The sequence below is a fragment of the Corylus avellana genome, chromosome 2, assembly GCF_965113065.1.
Source record: "Corylus avellana chromosome 2, dhCorAvel1.hap1.2, whole genome shotgun sequence".
Classification (NCBI taxonomy): domain Eukaryota; kingdom Viridiplantae; phylum Streptophyta; class Magnoliopsida; order Fagales; family Betulaceae; genus Corylus; species Corylus avellana.
The window spans coordinates 20,499,545-20,515,756 of record NC_142491.1 but is presented as its reverse complement, the minus strand read 5'-3'; the positions used below and the strand labels follow the sequence as shown (position 1 = coordinate 20,515,756).

General features: G+C 35.2%; 1 protein-coding gene across 2 annotated transcripts; it reads left to right on the top strand.

Annotated features, from left to right (window-relative positions):
* Positions 1-4,528: 4,528 nt before the first annotated feature.
* LOC132190329 (cytokinin riboside 5'-monophosphate phosphoribohydrolase LOG5) lies at positions 4,529-6,626 on the top strand. Of its 2 annotated transcripts, XM_059605294.2 has the most exons (7): positions 4,533-4,792; positions 4,934-5,031; positions 5,160-5,190; positions 5,370-5,469; positions 5,590-5,660; positions 5,760-5,903; positions 6,075-6,626. In XM_059605294.2, exons 1-7 carry the CDS (start codon positions 4,679-4,681, stop codon positions 6,201-6,203), a joined length of 687 nt encoding a protein of 228 aa, XP_059461277.1. In that variant the 5' UTR covers positions 4,533-4,678; the 3' UTR covers positions 6,204-6,626. The 2 variants fall into 2 exon arrangements, with proteins under 2 accessions (XP_059461270.1, XP_059461277.1); XM_059605287.2 differs by having other exon boundaries at positions 4,529-4,792; positions 5,370-5,660.
* The last annotated feature ends 9,586 nt before the right edge of the window (positions 6,627-16,212 follow it).

Here is a 16,212-nt window from a genome sequence, read left to right as displayed (position 1 = left end):
GTTAAATATTATATTTTTACTTAAAAATCATTATTTATCACTTCTTGAGATGCAAAATTAGTGATTAAATTTTTATATTTAAGATTTTCTAACACCCCTTTTCAAAATTAATGATTATGTTATCTTTTTGTTGTATTATTTCATTATCTTCTAATTCTTTTTTATGAATTTCTTGTTAATTTATGAGTTTTTCACCTAAATTATACTCTATATTTTGTTCATTGCTAATAACAAATTTATTTAGAACTCATTTTTTGGATTCAACAAACGCAATTTTCTTCGTTGTTTCTACAATAAGCGACAATTCTTCGATATGTTTGATAATTCCTCCGCCATCTATCATTGATTTGTTGTCATGAAAGAATTAGAGAGTAAACAAAAGACATACCAGAGATCTAAGATCTCTGCTCTAAAGGTTTCGTGTAAACAAAACCTTGGAAAACGACTAAACGTAATCGAAACCCTCCCAAAAAAAAAAAAAAAAAAAAATTCACCCCGTAGATCACTATTGAACGCAAATCTACAAAGAAGACAAACTGGAATCACTGCAGAGCTTAAGCGCCACCAAACTTACCATTGTATTATATAGGTAAAAAAAGAAGGAAGAGTCGGGGGAGAAGGGAAAAAATTCCTTCCTCCTATAATATTTCCATGGCGGCTAGGGTGTTTTGAGATGTAAAGGTCTAATACTTTCAATTTGCGCAAAGAAATACAAATTAGTTATAAATTTGTTGTTCTTAATTGTAAATTTTTTTTTTTTTAAAAAAAAAACAACAACAACAATGTAAGTGATTGATTGAGTTTTTGGTAACTAACTTTTTTTATTTTTTATTTTTATTTTTATCGATGATCGGCTATGGAATGATTTTAATGACTTAAAGAGTGAGTTGTTGGCAAATAATGAAATTATTGAGAAGAAGATAAATAATTCCTATATTTTGGAAGTTGGAATAAATTTTATATTTTTTTATGTGTGTGTGGACATTTGTAGCATAATTAGGATTGAATGTTGAAGCAACCCATTTCTCATGCAAAGGATCCAGTTGGCAATTAATTTTTTGTTGTCCGAAATTTTGGCAGCTTAATACTCATTTAGTGTAAAATGAGAGATAATATTGTCTTAACATTGAAGATGAAGAACAAAATTTACATCATTACCCATATTTTTATACTAAATGGATACTCTCAATTTCATTTGAAATAGAAAGGATCCTATTCCGGGCTATAATTTGTTTGTTTATGAAAATTGTTTTTATTAATATTCATTAAGTGGGGGACTTATCAAATTGGGGGCTTTTTTTAAATTACTTATTGATCATAATTAGGAAGGCCTTAATTAAAGAATATGAACGATAATTAGGGCTTTAATTTTTTTTTAATTAATATTTATTATTATTATTATTTTTTTTGGTGGGGAGGGGGGGGGGGGAAGGGGGCCTTAGGTGGCCGCCTAATGGTGGAGTCGGCATTGGGTTCAATCACCCCCAAATTGGCTTTTAGGGTTGGCCAAGTTACTCTAATCTTCAACAAAGAGATGGGTTGTCCCATAGCAATTGGATCAAAATTAAATAAAGATCCATCTTATATTCAATGATGCTTTTAAAAGCTACATATAGGTGTGAAAAAAAATTATATAAATAAGTCAAAGTAGGTGTAACATTGTTTGTCTTCAAAGGATACCTCAATCCTCTAGGGATCATGCCTCATGAAGATGAGATAACTAGTTTAAATCTCCTCTTCCCTAGAACATATAAAAAAAAAAAAAGAAAAAAGAAAAGGTGCAGCATTATTCAACATTAAATACTAGGATAAAATACCTATTAACACCACAAAATTAGGGGTAATTACCTTTTTGCCCCCATGAACTAAAGCGCCTTAGTACTTTTTCCTCATGAACTATCAACTATGACATCTGATCCCATCAAACTACCATCTTAGGACAAAAAACCTCATTCTGTTAGTCAAATGGGTTAAAATTGATAATCAACGGTCATGTGCAAGTTATGTGCCATTTTAAATTATTATTATTATTATTATTATTATTATTTTCACTTTTACCCTCACTTTAGACCAAGAAAATGATGCTTATATCCTCATAAACTCTAATCCAACACATAAAAACAATTTAAAATGAGGGCAAAAGTGGAAGAAAAAAAAATTAAAATGGCACATGACCGTTGACGGTCAATTTTAACCCATTTGACTGACAGAAGTAGGCTTTTTGTCTTAAGATGGTAGTTTGATGGGATCATGAGTCATAGTTGATAGTTCATGAAGAAAAATTGTCAAGACGCTGTAGTTCAAGTAGGTAAAAGGTAATTATCCCACAAAATTAAATTACTGTAGTTGAGAGTTGATCATGAGACATTCTCCCACTAGATGTGCTACATATTTTTCCTTCATCTTTTTCTTATTTTTTAAAATTATCATTAAATTTGTAGGATTAATCACACATATTTAATAATAATTTTAAAAAAATGAAAAAAAATAAAAGGAAAAAGAAAGAAGAAAAGTTGCATTTTCCTTCTCGCACAACCTCGTCAAAACATTCAATTTACCGAGGCTTACCTGAATCTTTAGTTATCTCTTCTATCACTGCTATTTCGGCTAGATGGTTGACACGTGTACAATCTAAGCTATAGGGTATAGAGAAAGGAGGAATGGTAGGTACTCAACTTATTCAACTTTTGCCTTATTTTTTTATTTAAAAAATAAATAAATAACAAATAAAAAAATGTGTAAAGAAATAATATCTATTTTTTAAAAAATACAAAATGATTTTTTTTAAAAAAAAAAATGACAATTTTTATGAAAAAAGAAATATTATTTTCATTTTTTTAAAAAAAATATTAAATAAAAGAAAGATAAAAAATAAAAATTATTGAATCACATTTTTTATTTATTTACTATTTAATTTTTTTTTGAAAAAAAATAAAGAAATAAAATAAAAATTAAAGTTAAGTTTGGACAAGTAAGTAAGTTGGAAGTCTATCATTTTCCTAAAAGAAGGGGACGGAGGGGACGCAATCAATATAAAGGCATATGTATGCCTACGTGGAGTGGGAGCTCAAAGAAAACGACCCAGTGGGAAAAGTGGGTCCCACAGCGGCCCCAATCCATCCAATAACAAAATTGTGCCTTGTAAAAGCGTGTGGGCGCCACTTGTTCAAATTCCAATTGATTGTTACACACATCATTTTCATTGGAATTTTCGACTCCATTTCTATAAAACTCCAACTACTATTTTCCTAGATAGGTTTTGGCTTTAAAAGATTAGTAAGTAATTTAGATGGGCGGCGCTGCAATCCTTTACTATACTGAATAGGACACTTTAATATATATATATATATATATCACCAATTATGTAATTTTTTATTTATATTTTCTTGAGATTACAATAAGGGAAGGAGAGGAATGAAAATTATAAATAAAAAGAGTTGGGCAAGCGAACAATACAAATAAATAGAAATTAAAAAAGAATGTATTAAGTAAAAGACACGAGCGTATGAATTTTTAAGGTATATATTTAGAAAATTGGTCAGTTAAAAATTACATAAAGGTACCAACACCATAAAGATCAACGTGAAGCTGGCAATTATGGTACGTAGTATTTAATTATGATGACGTTAATGTTCTAGAGAAAATTTAAAGCTTCTGCATGTTAATAATGACTCTCGGAGTTAAAAGGAACGAAAAGTAAAAGTTGTTGCTATTATGCTAATGCTAATGACTCTATAAACACGCAAAAAAATAATTTTAACTTCTGCGAGAGCATTAAGCAATTTGGTGTATAAGACTTGTATACTTTTTGTTGTTGCAGTCCCCTTGAAATGCCTGAAATGGAAGCTCTCCTTACAAATACAGCTGTAGAAAAATGGTGGGTATTTTTGTTTTTCTTTTTTCAGAGGGATTTCTTGTGAGAGGGCATTGCTTGGTGTGTGGACAAAAAGCTAAAAAGCTACTCCAGTGGGGGCAGTGGGGGAAGATAGATAGGCTTTTTGGGTTTTGTGGGTTTTTTCTTCATGGGAACGGCAAATTGGTGTACGGAACCCAAAAGACAAATTATCCTGAGAAATAACTTCAATTTATTATTAATATTAATATTATTTGATTAATAATTTAATATTATAGTGTTGTTAATCTTGATTTGATGCAGTGAGAGGCTCTGCACGTGTTTTAGCCATCAGGTTATGATTGCGTGCATTAAATACGAGACAGATCGAGAGAAAGACACGATGGAGGTCTGGGTGGTGTGCGAGGATGAGAAAAATTCCAATGGTTTTCAATTGAGAATGCTAAGGGTACCGAGTGGAGGACGAATCCACTGTGTTCTGCCACTCTGTGAAGCCACGTGTGTGCCACAGGGTGGCAACGGGTGTACGGGCTCCCTGCACTACACCACTGTCTCTATGCTTTGCCTTTTTGTCTTACTTCATCCTATCCGTTCACAGTAGGCTTTTTCTAATATATATATTTTTTTCTTTCTTTTTTGCTTTTTTGTATTTAGATTTCTGTAAAGTCTATTCCTTTTTAATAATATTTTTTTGGAGTCTATATATAGTGGCTGTTCCATTTCACTCGGTACTCTGTTGTTGGTGAAGCTTCCTTTATCTTCATCATTTACTCTTGTTCTTGTGCTTGGAAACCAAACGCCCAAGTGAGAATCCTGAGGAGCGAGATGGAAGGAAAACTTGTGAGTTCTAGATTCAAGAGGGTTTGTGTTTTCTGTGGCAGCAGTACTGGGAAGAGAAACTGCTATAGAGATGCTGCCATTGAGTTAGGCCAAGAGCTGGTACTTGATTACTTCCATAATGATTCATGAAACTGATTTTTACCCGCTTTATGCAGTGATTTTTTTATCTTTTATTTATTTTTATTGATTTTCTCTTTCGTTTGAAACCCTTTTTCACATGTTTTTGGGGTGAATGTGAAGGTGTCAAGGAGGCTGGAGCTTGTCTATGGAGGTGGGAGTATTGGGCTAATGGGTCTGGTTTCTCAAGCTGTGCATCGTGGTGGGGGGAAAGTTCTTGGGTATGTACAACTATCAAACCAATTGTGTCATCTTCTTGAAATGTATGAAATTTTGTTGGTCCTTTATGTTTTTTGTTTTTTTTTCCACATGGCTTACACTATTTTCTTTTTTGGATTTTGGCTCCCAGGATCATCCCCAGGACTCTAATGTGTAAAGAGGTGCGTGATCTCACATGGGTTCTTTTTGGATTTTGTACTGGGTTTTTCTTTTTCATTTCATTTTAGGCTTCATTGTGTCTGTGAAAATGCTTGAATGTTTATAGTATTGGTTTAAAGTTGAGACCTTTATGGTTCATGGAGTTTCTGAGAATGCTTGTGTGTTTGTGGTGGAGCCACAGTTAACGGGTGAAACTGTTGGGGAGGTAAGGCCAGTAGCCGACATGCACCAAAGAAAGGCTGAAATGGCCCGCCATTCTGATTGTTTTATTGCCCTACCAGGTCCCATCTCTCTCTCTTTTCTCTCTCCAAGAGATACTAATATTATACAGACATACACTTTACCCTTTTTGTTCCCTGAAAAATCAATGGAATTTTCTGTCACATATACCTTGGTTTCAGGTGGGTATGGAACTTTGGAAGAGCTGTTGGAGGTCATCACTTGGGCTCAACTGGGTATTCATGACAAGCCTGTAAGCATATGTACCCAATAAGTACTGATTAAACTTGTTGTTGGGTCCTTTTCTTTTTCCCCCAAACCCTAATTTTCATCGATTTTTGAAACTTTGAAGGTGGGTCTGTTGAATGTTGATGGGTACTACAACTACCTTCTCACTTTCATTGACAAAGCAGTGGATGATGGGTTCATCAAGCCATCTCAGCGCCACATCATAGTGTCTGCTCCTAATGCTAAAGAGCTTGTTCAAAAACTTGAGGTGGGCCAGTTTTGTTTCTTTGGGTGTGTTTTTTAATTTTGAAAATTTCTCATATATGAAAAAGACAATCTGGGTTTTAGAGAAGGAATCTTTCTCAGATTACCATCTTGATGTAAGGTTCTTATGAGTGTTGTTTTGTTGCAAATGATGACACTGTTTTGTTTTGATTAGGAGTACGTGCCTGTGCATGATGGAGTCATAGCAAAGGCAAGGTGGGAGGTTGAGCAACCACCACAGCAGCAGCAGCAACAACAGGTGGGGTTCAATGCCACTACTTTGCAGACTGAGATCGCTCTATAAAGAGAGACATGTGAACAGAAAGAAGGAAAAAAAAAAGTTTGGGGAAAAGGTGCTTTATTAATCTCTTTGCTTTTGCTCAGATTTTGGGTCATATACCAACCAATGCCATAATGGAATTGTAGGGTTCGATTGACCAAGGGAGATGCAGCCCAACTCCTAAAAAAAAAAAAGAAAAAAAAAAATCAGTTTGACCAAAAGATTTGGGTCTTTTTGTATGTGTGGTGGGAATTAGAAAGGAAGGCCTATCTTGGGTATTAAAGCCTGTATTTTGAACCTCGAATTATGTACAAAAAGATTATATAGAAAGAACAAGCAGTAGCATCCAAAAAACTAGCTGCAGCTTTATTCTCTCCGTTTCTTTGCTGAAGAGCATGCATGCCTGGCTTGCTGTGGCGTGTTATAATTCTCTTTTTTGCTCTGCCAGTTTTTAAGGTACTGTTTGTGGGGGGTGTGATGATTTATGCATTTTCATTTCATGGTATTGGTGGTGGGGATTTTACGTTGGATGAGGCCTTTATTTGGGCGGACGTATGCCTCCTTTTCCTTTTCTTTTTGGTTTTTCCATCCTTGTTTGATTTGTTGTGTTGCTCCTGAGTCCTGATGGGGGGGATGAAAGGCTAGTAGTAGAGTACCTACAGCTCATTTTGCAAGGACAGGGATTTTGAACTGTAGCCGGAGGCTTTTTCTGAAAAAGCACTGTAGAGAGAGATAGAGAAAGAGAGAGAGAGAGAGAGGGGGAAGGAAGGAGGTATGAGGGCTGAAAACGAAAAATACTGGCCAATCATGGCACCTGCGGAACTCTTTTTCCGAGTTTTCAGAGAGACCCCCCATGGTTTCTTATCCATCCCCCTTCTTGTTTTTGAAATGACAATAGGCTTCTCAGCAGTGACTGGTTGATTTGTGGGATATAGGTCCCCTGCCCTCTCTTGGGATGGGACTTTGGAGTTTCTTTTATGTATTTTTGGGTATGGGACTTAAAGAAAGGAGTGTTTGTGTGTGTGTGTGACAAATTTTCAGTAACTCTGTTTTTGCTTTTAAAAACGTGGTTTTTGATAAGACACTTCAAATGGTTGAGATGGGTTTTTGTCTTTGAGTTTTGTTTGGTTCTTTACAAAAGCTGCGAGTATTTTAACAGAATAAAGAATGAAATAGAGAGAGAGAAAAGAAAAAAAAGAATGAAGAATGTTTTTGTTAGACTTAAAGAAATGAATAAAATAAAACGAGGTTATTCATATATGTAGAATCATTGTAGCAATTTCTTTTGAAATATATGAAGAAAGAGATTTTTATTTATTTGTTTATTTATTTTGTATGTCTTTCGTTTTGGGGACAATTTAACAAACACAAATGTTCAAAAGAGACAAATTGTTATTTGAAAGTACTATGAAAATGGTTTTAACTTGACTATGGTTTTTCTTATGGGGAATCTTTTCTATCCCATAGGAATAATATGAGAGATTCTGTTGGAAACATTATGAGATTCTGTTTGGATCTTTCTTTTTTCCAGGAAAATAATTTCCACTGGAAAACAAAAAATCAAGGAGAACCAAAATTCAAATGATTAATGGTTGAGAAAATGACGCAAGCAAGTGATATTGTAAGGTTGTTTAAGTGTTCGTCTAGAGCTTTTTTTTAATAAAATATTAGACACTTGTTTAGCCGTTTTTCACGAAGAATGAATTTATTTTAGTTGCTTGTAGAGCTATTCTTGATGATGGTTCCCACCAAGTAATAGGATGCAAGTACTTAATATTCATGCTATTTCAAGTTTCAAATGAACACTCTTTAACGCGATAGATTTTTATATGCTCTTTTAAGTTTCAAATAAACACTTTTTAACGTGATAGATTTTTACTGTCACATTAGAAAGCGGAAGCATGTATTTAAGAGTGCATGGAGCACTTTTCATTATTTATTTGCATTGCTCATCTAAGATGCTGATCCTATCAGTTTAATGTAATAATTGCATAGTTTAATTAATTAATAGATTATGTATGCTAAATGATTCCAAAATTTTAGGTTTTGAAAGTCTTCAAAATTGAACTTTGGGCCTGATATTGTTAGCACATAAAGCTAATCCCTCGCCTTGTAGTTCTCTTGACATGGGCCTTAAGCATTAGTACATAATGGAACTTGCTTGGTTTGGTTCCTATTTTATGGAATGTTTAATGAATCGAACTTGTAAAACTGAATTCAATCAAGCAGGATGTTCCCATTAAGCTAAAGTTGCATTATGTTACGATATTAAGTGTTCCACATGACGTAAGTGCAATTTTAACGAGGCACCCTCTCTTTGCAAACTAGTTTTTAAGGTTGAGTTCTCAGTATCAAAACTAGGTTTCACGTGGGACTGAATAGATTGCAACTTTGTGGTTGAATCACAAAGGACGCGGCCTATACGTGAATAGAGCAACCAAAAGAGAAATGATTAGTATCAAGTCAGTATCAATAGCATGAGCCAGAGCTAGCCATTAATGTAGGGTTGCAGAATGCGGAATGTGATAGCATGTTATATAAGCCTCATGTAATGTAGAGATAATAATGGGCAACTCGGCTGTCTGTTGGCCTTGAACATGTGGGGGCACACTGGCCCTCTGGATAAGGAGCCATTGATGGTCTTTTGTGTACCATCCTCTCTCTGGCTGGTCCATAAATGCTTGTATAAAGCTCTAGAATGGGTTACCAAAAGCAGTATGCTAAGGTCCAGGTTTTTGGACATTGTGACCAAGTTGGGGACCGGTTTGCCCTGCCTTTTCTTCTTGTGTTGGTCCATTCCCTTTGCAAGGGCAATGATGATTCATTGAGTGCCGCCCTTGAAGGCTTTGTCCCATGGCACTTTGATAATTATAGGTCAAACTGCAAGAGATGGGTGGTTGCTCCAACTGTAAAAGGGGGGGACCATGCTACTAACTTGTAATTCTAATTTACCATATGAAAAAGCAGAATTCGATGGGAGATAAAAGTTTTCCTCTAAATTAGGTTGAGCGTTTGGAGGATTGAGAATCGCTTACATTTGGGACGGATTGCGAATCAGTTTTCCTAGCTAGGTAAACTGCATGCAGTCAACATTTCAAGAATTTCACCCTGAATTCCCAAAAGGGTTCCAATGAACTTCTGCAGAGCTTTCTGTTAGATTCCAAATCTCATTCTGAATTTTCCAAGTAAAGTTTGCAGATATCTCATCTCACTTTCAGGTTTTTCCGCTAACGAATAATAGCATTTTCAGCAACGTTATGCATTTTAGCTAATCGGAAAGCATTATCCTTCTCTTTTACTTATAGCTTTTCAATACAAACTTCAACAGATTTTCTATTTTCTTTAAATATTTTGCTTCAAAATTAGTTAAACATACACCAATATAAAGGTTTTAAAGCATCTGCCAGAGGCCAGAAAAGATATCTATTCAAGTTGAACATCTGACTATACAAGCTATAAGTTAACAGTCATCTCTAGCTGGAGACCATTTAATTTGTTAATTACTGCATGCAAACAGTAATAAGAAGTGAGAAGAACTTATCAAACTAGACCAAGTGAATGAGTGATGGAGCTCTTCCTTCACAACTTGTCAATGGGTACGACTCTCTAACAACTCCCATGGCAGACTAGTTGAAGAATGTTGTAGATAACTACTACTGATGTAAAAGATGCATGTCTTCTGCATTTACCCCCACCCCCCCCCCCCCCCCCCCCCCCCCACACCATTCTCAAGCTGACAACACATCTGCCCCACTCCTCTGTCTCCTTCCCTTTCTTTTGCCGTACACCTGATCACCATTCAAAACTGAATAGTTTTTTTTTTTTAATTCAAAACTGAATAGTTACTCTGCAGCTTCAATCCCCACAAAAGCTTTTTTTCAAACAGTGAAAAGCCTTTGTGAACATCAGTTCAAATAGTGAAAAGTCTGTGTAAAACTTTTTCGTTCAAATAGTGAAAAAGTGGACAACACTGAGAAGATTCACAGCTGGGACTGAGTGGCCATGCTGTAGTTGTTTCTTGAGTCTCTCTCTGATTCAATCACAAACAAAAGCTTTAGTTCAAATAGTAATCGGGCATACCATTAATAATTGCAACATCTTTAATTTACTCTCTGGCTTTTTTGTGTATCCTAATTCCTAACTAGCTAGGTGGTCACTTGTGGTTTCAATCATCATGGAGTGAATGATATGAGATCAAAATTTGAAATGCTCCCAACAACTCCAAATAACTAACACTTGATAAGATCAAAAGAAAATTGCAACCACATAATTAGTTACCAAAAGTGATCAAATCAATAAAAAGAATAAAGACAACAATTTTGGTGACAAAATGAAACAAACTCTTTATACGTAAAATCACTTCGAACAGCCAAACTTTGGAAACCAATTCATTATATGAGATTAATTATATAATCAATTTACAAATGACCCGTTTGTTGAACCAATAAATTAGTTTGTTCGTGTTAGAAGATAAAATCTGATCAATCAAGTCAAGCATATCCAAGAAAAGCAACAATCTCATGATTTACTCCTCCATGTTTCATGGGATTGCATATTACTCTCTATCACAACCCATGATTCACGCCATGATATATGGGATGTGTTCCCTTCATATGCCTATATAGTGTTCTCTCTTGTAACATTCAAATTACTAAATAAAAATGTAGTCCTTTGTGTTCTCTTCTTCTTCTTCTCTTTACAAACTTTCTTCTTTTAGTCTGTATTTTCACATGGTATCAGAGCAATAAATCGACTAACGTCATTCTAGTTCCTTTTCCGCTGTCTCTCTGAGTCATTTCATCAAGCACCTTAGCCGCATCACATATGTTTGTTCAGTCACATGTTGCAAGCTCACTCCTTCTCCATAGTTACTGCACACCGACATCAACCTTTGGTCATTGCGGTGAAATCTAACCATCCATTGTTGGTTTTGCGGGGAGATTTGACCACCCCTTGGTATTTGCGGCGAGATTCAACCGTCCTTTGAAAACTTGCAATGAGATCCGAATGTTCCTTGGTATTTTACGGCGAGATCCAACCACCCCTTTGTGTTTATGTGGCGAGATCCGACTGCCCCCGGTGGTTTATGGTAAGATTCAACCGACAAACGGTCAATTATTTGTTTTTGTTTACCAAACTGAAGGAAGTTCCTACCATCAGTTTGCGGAGAGTGTTAGAAGATAAAATCTGATCAATCAAGTCAAGCATATCCATGGAAGGCAACAATCTCATGATTTACTCCTCCATGTTTCATGGGATTGCATATTAGTCTCTATCACAACCCATGATTCACGCCATGATATATGGGATGTGTTCCCTTCATATGCCTATATATTGTTCTATCTTGTAACATTCAAATCATTGAATAAAAATGTAGTCCTTTGTGTTCTCTTCTTCTTCTCTTTACAAACTTTCTTTCTTTAGTCTGTATTTTCACAGTTCGAATGCTAGTAGAGTTTCATGGATGACTTATATCAGACATGCTTCGATCAAGCTTCTCTGCCTCTTTGCGATCTTGACCTTGTTTGGATGCTCTCCAATCGAGCCTTGCGACCAAGCTTCTCGGGAGTAAGCTTGAAATTCATTGAAACATACTCGTTCGAACAAATACCGATCGAGCCTTCTAACCGAGCTTCTTGGGATTTCTTAAAGTTCAACATTGAACTTACTTGTTCGATTGAGCTTCGAACAAGTCTTCCAACTGAGTGCCTCAATTCTCCAATAAAAAAAGAGAAAATTACACTTTACCCCCATAAAGTTGGCAGCGATTTTCAATTCGAATTCCAAAGTTCCAATTTTTGCAATCTACCTCCTCAAAGTTCTAATTTTTTGTAATTTAGCCATTCCGTCAGTCAAAGCCGTTTTGACTGACGGAACAGTGATCACGTGCGTGTTGGTTTTTTTTTTTCCCCCCCTAAAATGCCCTCATCCCTGTAATTGCTTCTCCCTTTGCCTTTCCTCTTGGCTGACCTGACCCTTTCTTTGCAAACCCACATCAAATGTAAGTTCAGATGATTTTTTCTTGGGTAAAGTCCACTTAACTCCTTCAAACTATCACCTTAATTAATGACAATCTACTCCCCAAACTATCAATTGTGACAATTTACCCCCCAAACTACCAAAACAACGACAATGTACCCCTACTTTTAACAAAATGACAAAATTACCCTTACTAAAATAAAAACAAAAATACTAAAATTTATTATTTTTTCAAAATTTTAAGGGTATTTTTGTCTTATTGAAAATTATATTATATAGGGGTAATTTCATCACTTTGCTAGTATTAGAGGGTACATTGTCATTGTTTTGGTAGTTTATGGGGTAAATTGTCGTGATTGATAGTTTGCGGAGTAGATTGTCATTGGGGTAGTAGTTTGAAGGGGATAAGTGGACTTTACCCTTTTTTCCTTGATGGACTGAGCAAAGAGAGAAACACGCACGCCTGTTACAGTAGCATTTCTTTCTACAAAATGCATAGCCCCAGGGCACCTCATCGGATTACTAAGAAGCCATGAAAATGGGTTCTAAATGATTGAACCTGCATAAATAATAGGCACGGTGAAAATGGGTACACCATAATTCCCCATTCTGAATCGTCCTAAACTCTTTCCTTTTTCGTCCACCTCCTCAACTAACCAAACCCAAGATTCTGTATCTACAAAATTTCAAATGAGAATTCAAATTTTCACACGAACCACAGCAAAAGGATATATAGGACTGAACAATTTTCAATTTTCATTCCCTCTTTCCTTTCCACCAAACAAAGATTTTTTTTTTTTAAAAAAAACTCAATCAATTTACAAATTTTATATACTACCGATCTGAGAGAGAGAGAGAGTTTATTATAAGGAGAAGATGGATTTTGTGTGATGCTTCGATTTTATAGAACCAGAGAGAGAGAAAAAGACAAAAATGGGAAGGGGGCATTTTGGGTAAAAAAAACCAACAGTGATCACATGAGTCACATGTGATCATTGTTCCGTCAGTCAAAGCGGCTTTGATTGACGGAATAGTTTAATTAAAAAAAATTAGAACTTTGGGGGGGGGGGGTAAATTGCAAAAATTGAAACTTTGGGAGTTGAATTGAAAATCGCTGCCAACTTTAAGAGGGTAATTTTCCCATAAAAAAAAACAACATTTTGAAACTAGCCCAAGTATAAAACTTAGCCTAACAAACTTTGATCAACTTGCATCTAAATTGTTTACAACATCGAGTTAGCGAACATAAAATGTCACATATTTGAAATCCTAACTGCGATGCTAAAATTTTTTTTACCATAGCTCATTTACCTTTTTTTAAAAAAGAAAAAACTTTACATAACCCTCTTGAACTTCTATTATTTTTGAATCCCCTCTCTTAAAATGTAAAAGCTTTTAATTGATTGTATTCAACTTTCAAATTTTTTTAATATCAATTCTCCGTTAGGATTTTTGGTTAAATTCCAACAGAGGGCATGAAAATTACCACGTACAAAATTTTATTTTTTATTTTTTAAAGGAATGGTCTGGTGAGTCGGTGGGTAACTAGACCCACTGCGTGAGCCACTATCGTGGGTCTGGTCAATATCCACGATAGTGGATCACGCAGTCCACCTCTCTTGGACTGCGTGACAATGGTCCAATTTTTTGATTGGTTTTAGATTTTTTGACCCGAACCCAACTAAAATGTCCACCAAGTTTAGCCCGGCCCGCCTCTTTTTCACTTTTAACCGGGCTTAAAAAAAAATATATGAGAGATGACACTTGACACTTATTATAATAGGTTAAAAGAAATTTCTTCTAACCAGTTTAGAGGAAATTTATGTTCAATAGACTTATCAGACAATTTCATCATATTTTCTATTAATTTCCTAACAGAAATTCTGTGAAATATTGTCAGTTATACTTCCAAACAACTTTTAATTTTTTTAATTTTTTAATTATTTAATTTAATTTTTTATATATATATATATATATATATATATATAGGGTAGAGTTGAGATTTCACATCTCTTCTAGTAAGAAATTGACGATTAAATTTATAGGATCTGGATGGCTGATTGAAAAATGATTTAAAAACAACACTAATATTAAAAAAATAAAATAAAATCTATGGATCCTTTGGAAAAATGATAAAAACTAAGGATTATATATTGTAATTTCCCAAAAATTTAAAATTCTCAACCTTTTTAAGATTATACACTTTTGTTGCAAGCCAAGAATGCCATTATATATCTTTCAACTAATATATTTCTCTTATTTGTCATAATTGGAAAGTTGTCAAATGCTAGTTTCCTTGCCCTCCCTTGCCATGATAGTGCTATGCAGTTTGCCCTTGATTTACCCTTCAATCACGGTTGTCTGGATGGCAAAGAAAAAAACCATAACTTTTTTCAAGATTCTTCTTCTTCACAACATCTATAGTAAGGAAAATCTTCAGGGAATTACAACTTTTTTTTTTTTTTTTTTGAAAACCATGTGACAATTTACGTGACATTTATATGTTACCCACATAGCCTTAACCCTCTCTTCCATTTTGAGACCTCGCCACCTTCAACCCATTGCCGCACGGTTATGCAACCATCGATTTCCACATTTGCATCTCCTGAAACACAACCACTGCACCAAAGTTAAGAGTCCCCCATGCCACCCCCAAGGGCTTTTGGGGATTGTTCAACCACCCCCTCTCTTTGATCACCACCAACAATCCATTTTGAGGGTAGCTAATCCACCCTCAAGGCCATTAGGGTGGTCATGATTATCAGTGAAAAGTACATTTTAGAGCCGAAGTTGTTATTCATCATCTTAACCAATGGAATAATGAACAAGCAAATTACCACATTTATAATCACACAATCCAAATAAGCAGAAAACAAAATCAACATAAACATTTGATGACAAAGTAGAAACCTCATTGTGAAGAACTTTTAAAATGTAAAACTACTATGCAAGCCAGCTATCCTCAAAGGCATCCACTATAGAAGATATATATTACAAATTGATCAACTTACAGAACCTTTGTAACTCACAACTTAATTTGTAATCCAGGCAAACAACTCGTTCACCTCATATCGCAGTGGCTCCAGAACCTTTGGTCTCCTTCTACAAGAATTATCTTAACGAAAAATCTTGTTTGCTACAACTCAAAACTCAGGTGGCTGAAAAATTTTCTTTGGTTTGTTTGATGAAAAGAAAAGAAAAGAAATCAAATTGTTTAGGCTCAAAGGTGTTTAGGAACCTCTCCAAGAACAATGAAAAATAGGCTATGGGTCATATGAAAATCGTAGGTCATTAATTAGGCTTGTATAGTTATAAAAAAAAACAAGTAAAGGTTTTAAAGTAGAGTCAGCAACAATTAAAACTGGAAGTAGCTAGTTCGGTCAAACGAAGGTTAAGTTCAATCGATCGAGGCTCTCGAATTTAAGTGTAAAATCACACTACACCACTTTGCTCGAATGAGATGCGATCCACCTTTTGACCGAACCTCTTGAGTTTTAGAATTGAGCCATGATGGATTGGTTTGATTGAACGAATTTCGATTGAAGCCTTCTAAACTTCAACTGTAGTATTTTCTTGATTTGCATTAGATATTGACTCAATTCTAAACCTAAACCTTGCACCCTAATATGTTTTGACACCTAATTTTTTAAAACAAAAAACTTAACAGTAGGAGTGATTGAACCACCCCCAACGGTCGGTTTTAGGGTGGTTGAACCACCTTCAAGGCCATTGGTAATAGCCAACCATTCCCTCGGCCGATTATGGGGTGGCCGAACCACCCCATGAGCCCTTGAAGGTGGTTTGACCTACCAAGCGATCCATTCTAGGAGTGATCAAACCACCTCTAAGACTATCAGAGGTGATTGGCCACCTCTTTTAGCCGACTATGAGGTGGCCGAAACACCTCATAAGCCTTTGGGGTGCCATGATGGATTGTAGCCAACAATTTTGTAGTAAAATCCATAATAGTCCTAGAAGAACTCCTATAGTTATGTGGCATTACAAGTATGTAAATGCACTATATAAAATTTTGATTTTTTTTTTTTTTTTTGTT

Excerpts from the sequence above, each read along its gene's own strand:
- LOC132190329 (XM_059605287.2), top strand. The coding sequence starts at position 4,679 with ATGGAAGGAAAACTTGTGAGTTCTAGATTCAAGAGGGTTTGTGTTTTC. Across the intron at positions 5,032-5,159 it reads GGTGGGGGGAAAGTTCTTGG|GATCATCCCCAGGACTCTAA; the intron begins GTATGTACAACT and ends TTTGGCTCCCAG. Across the intron at positions 5,661-5,759 it reads TGGGTATTCATGACAAGCCT|GTGGGTCTGTTGAATGTTGA; the intron begins GTAAGCATATGT and ends GAAACTTTGAAG.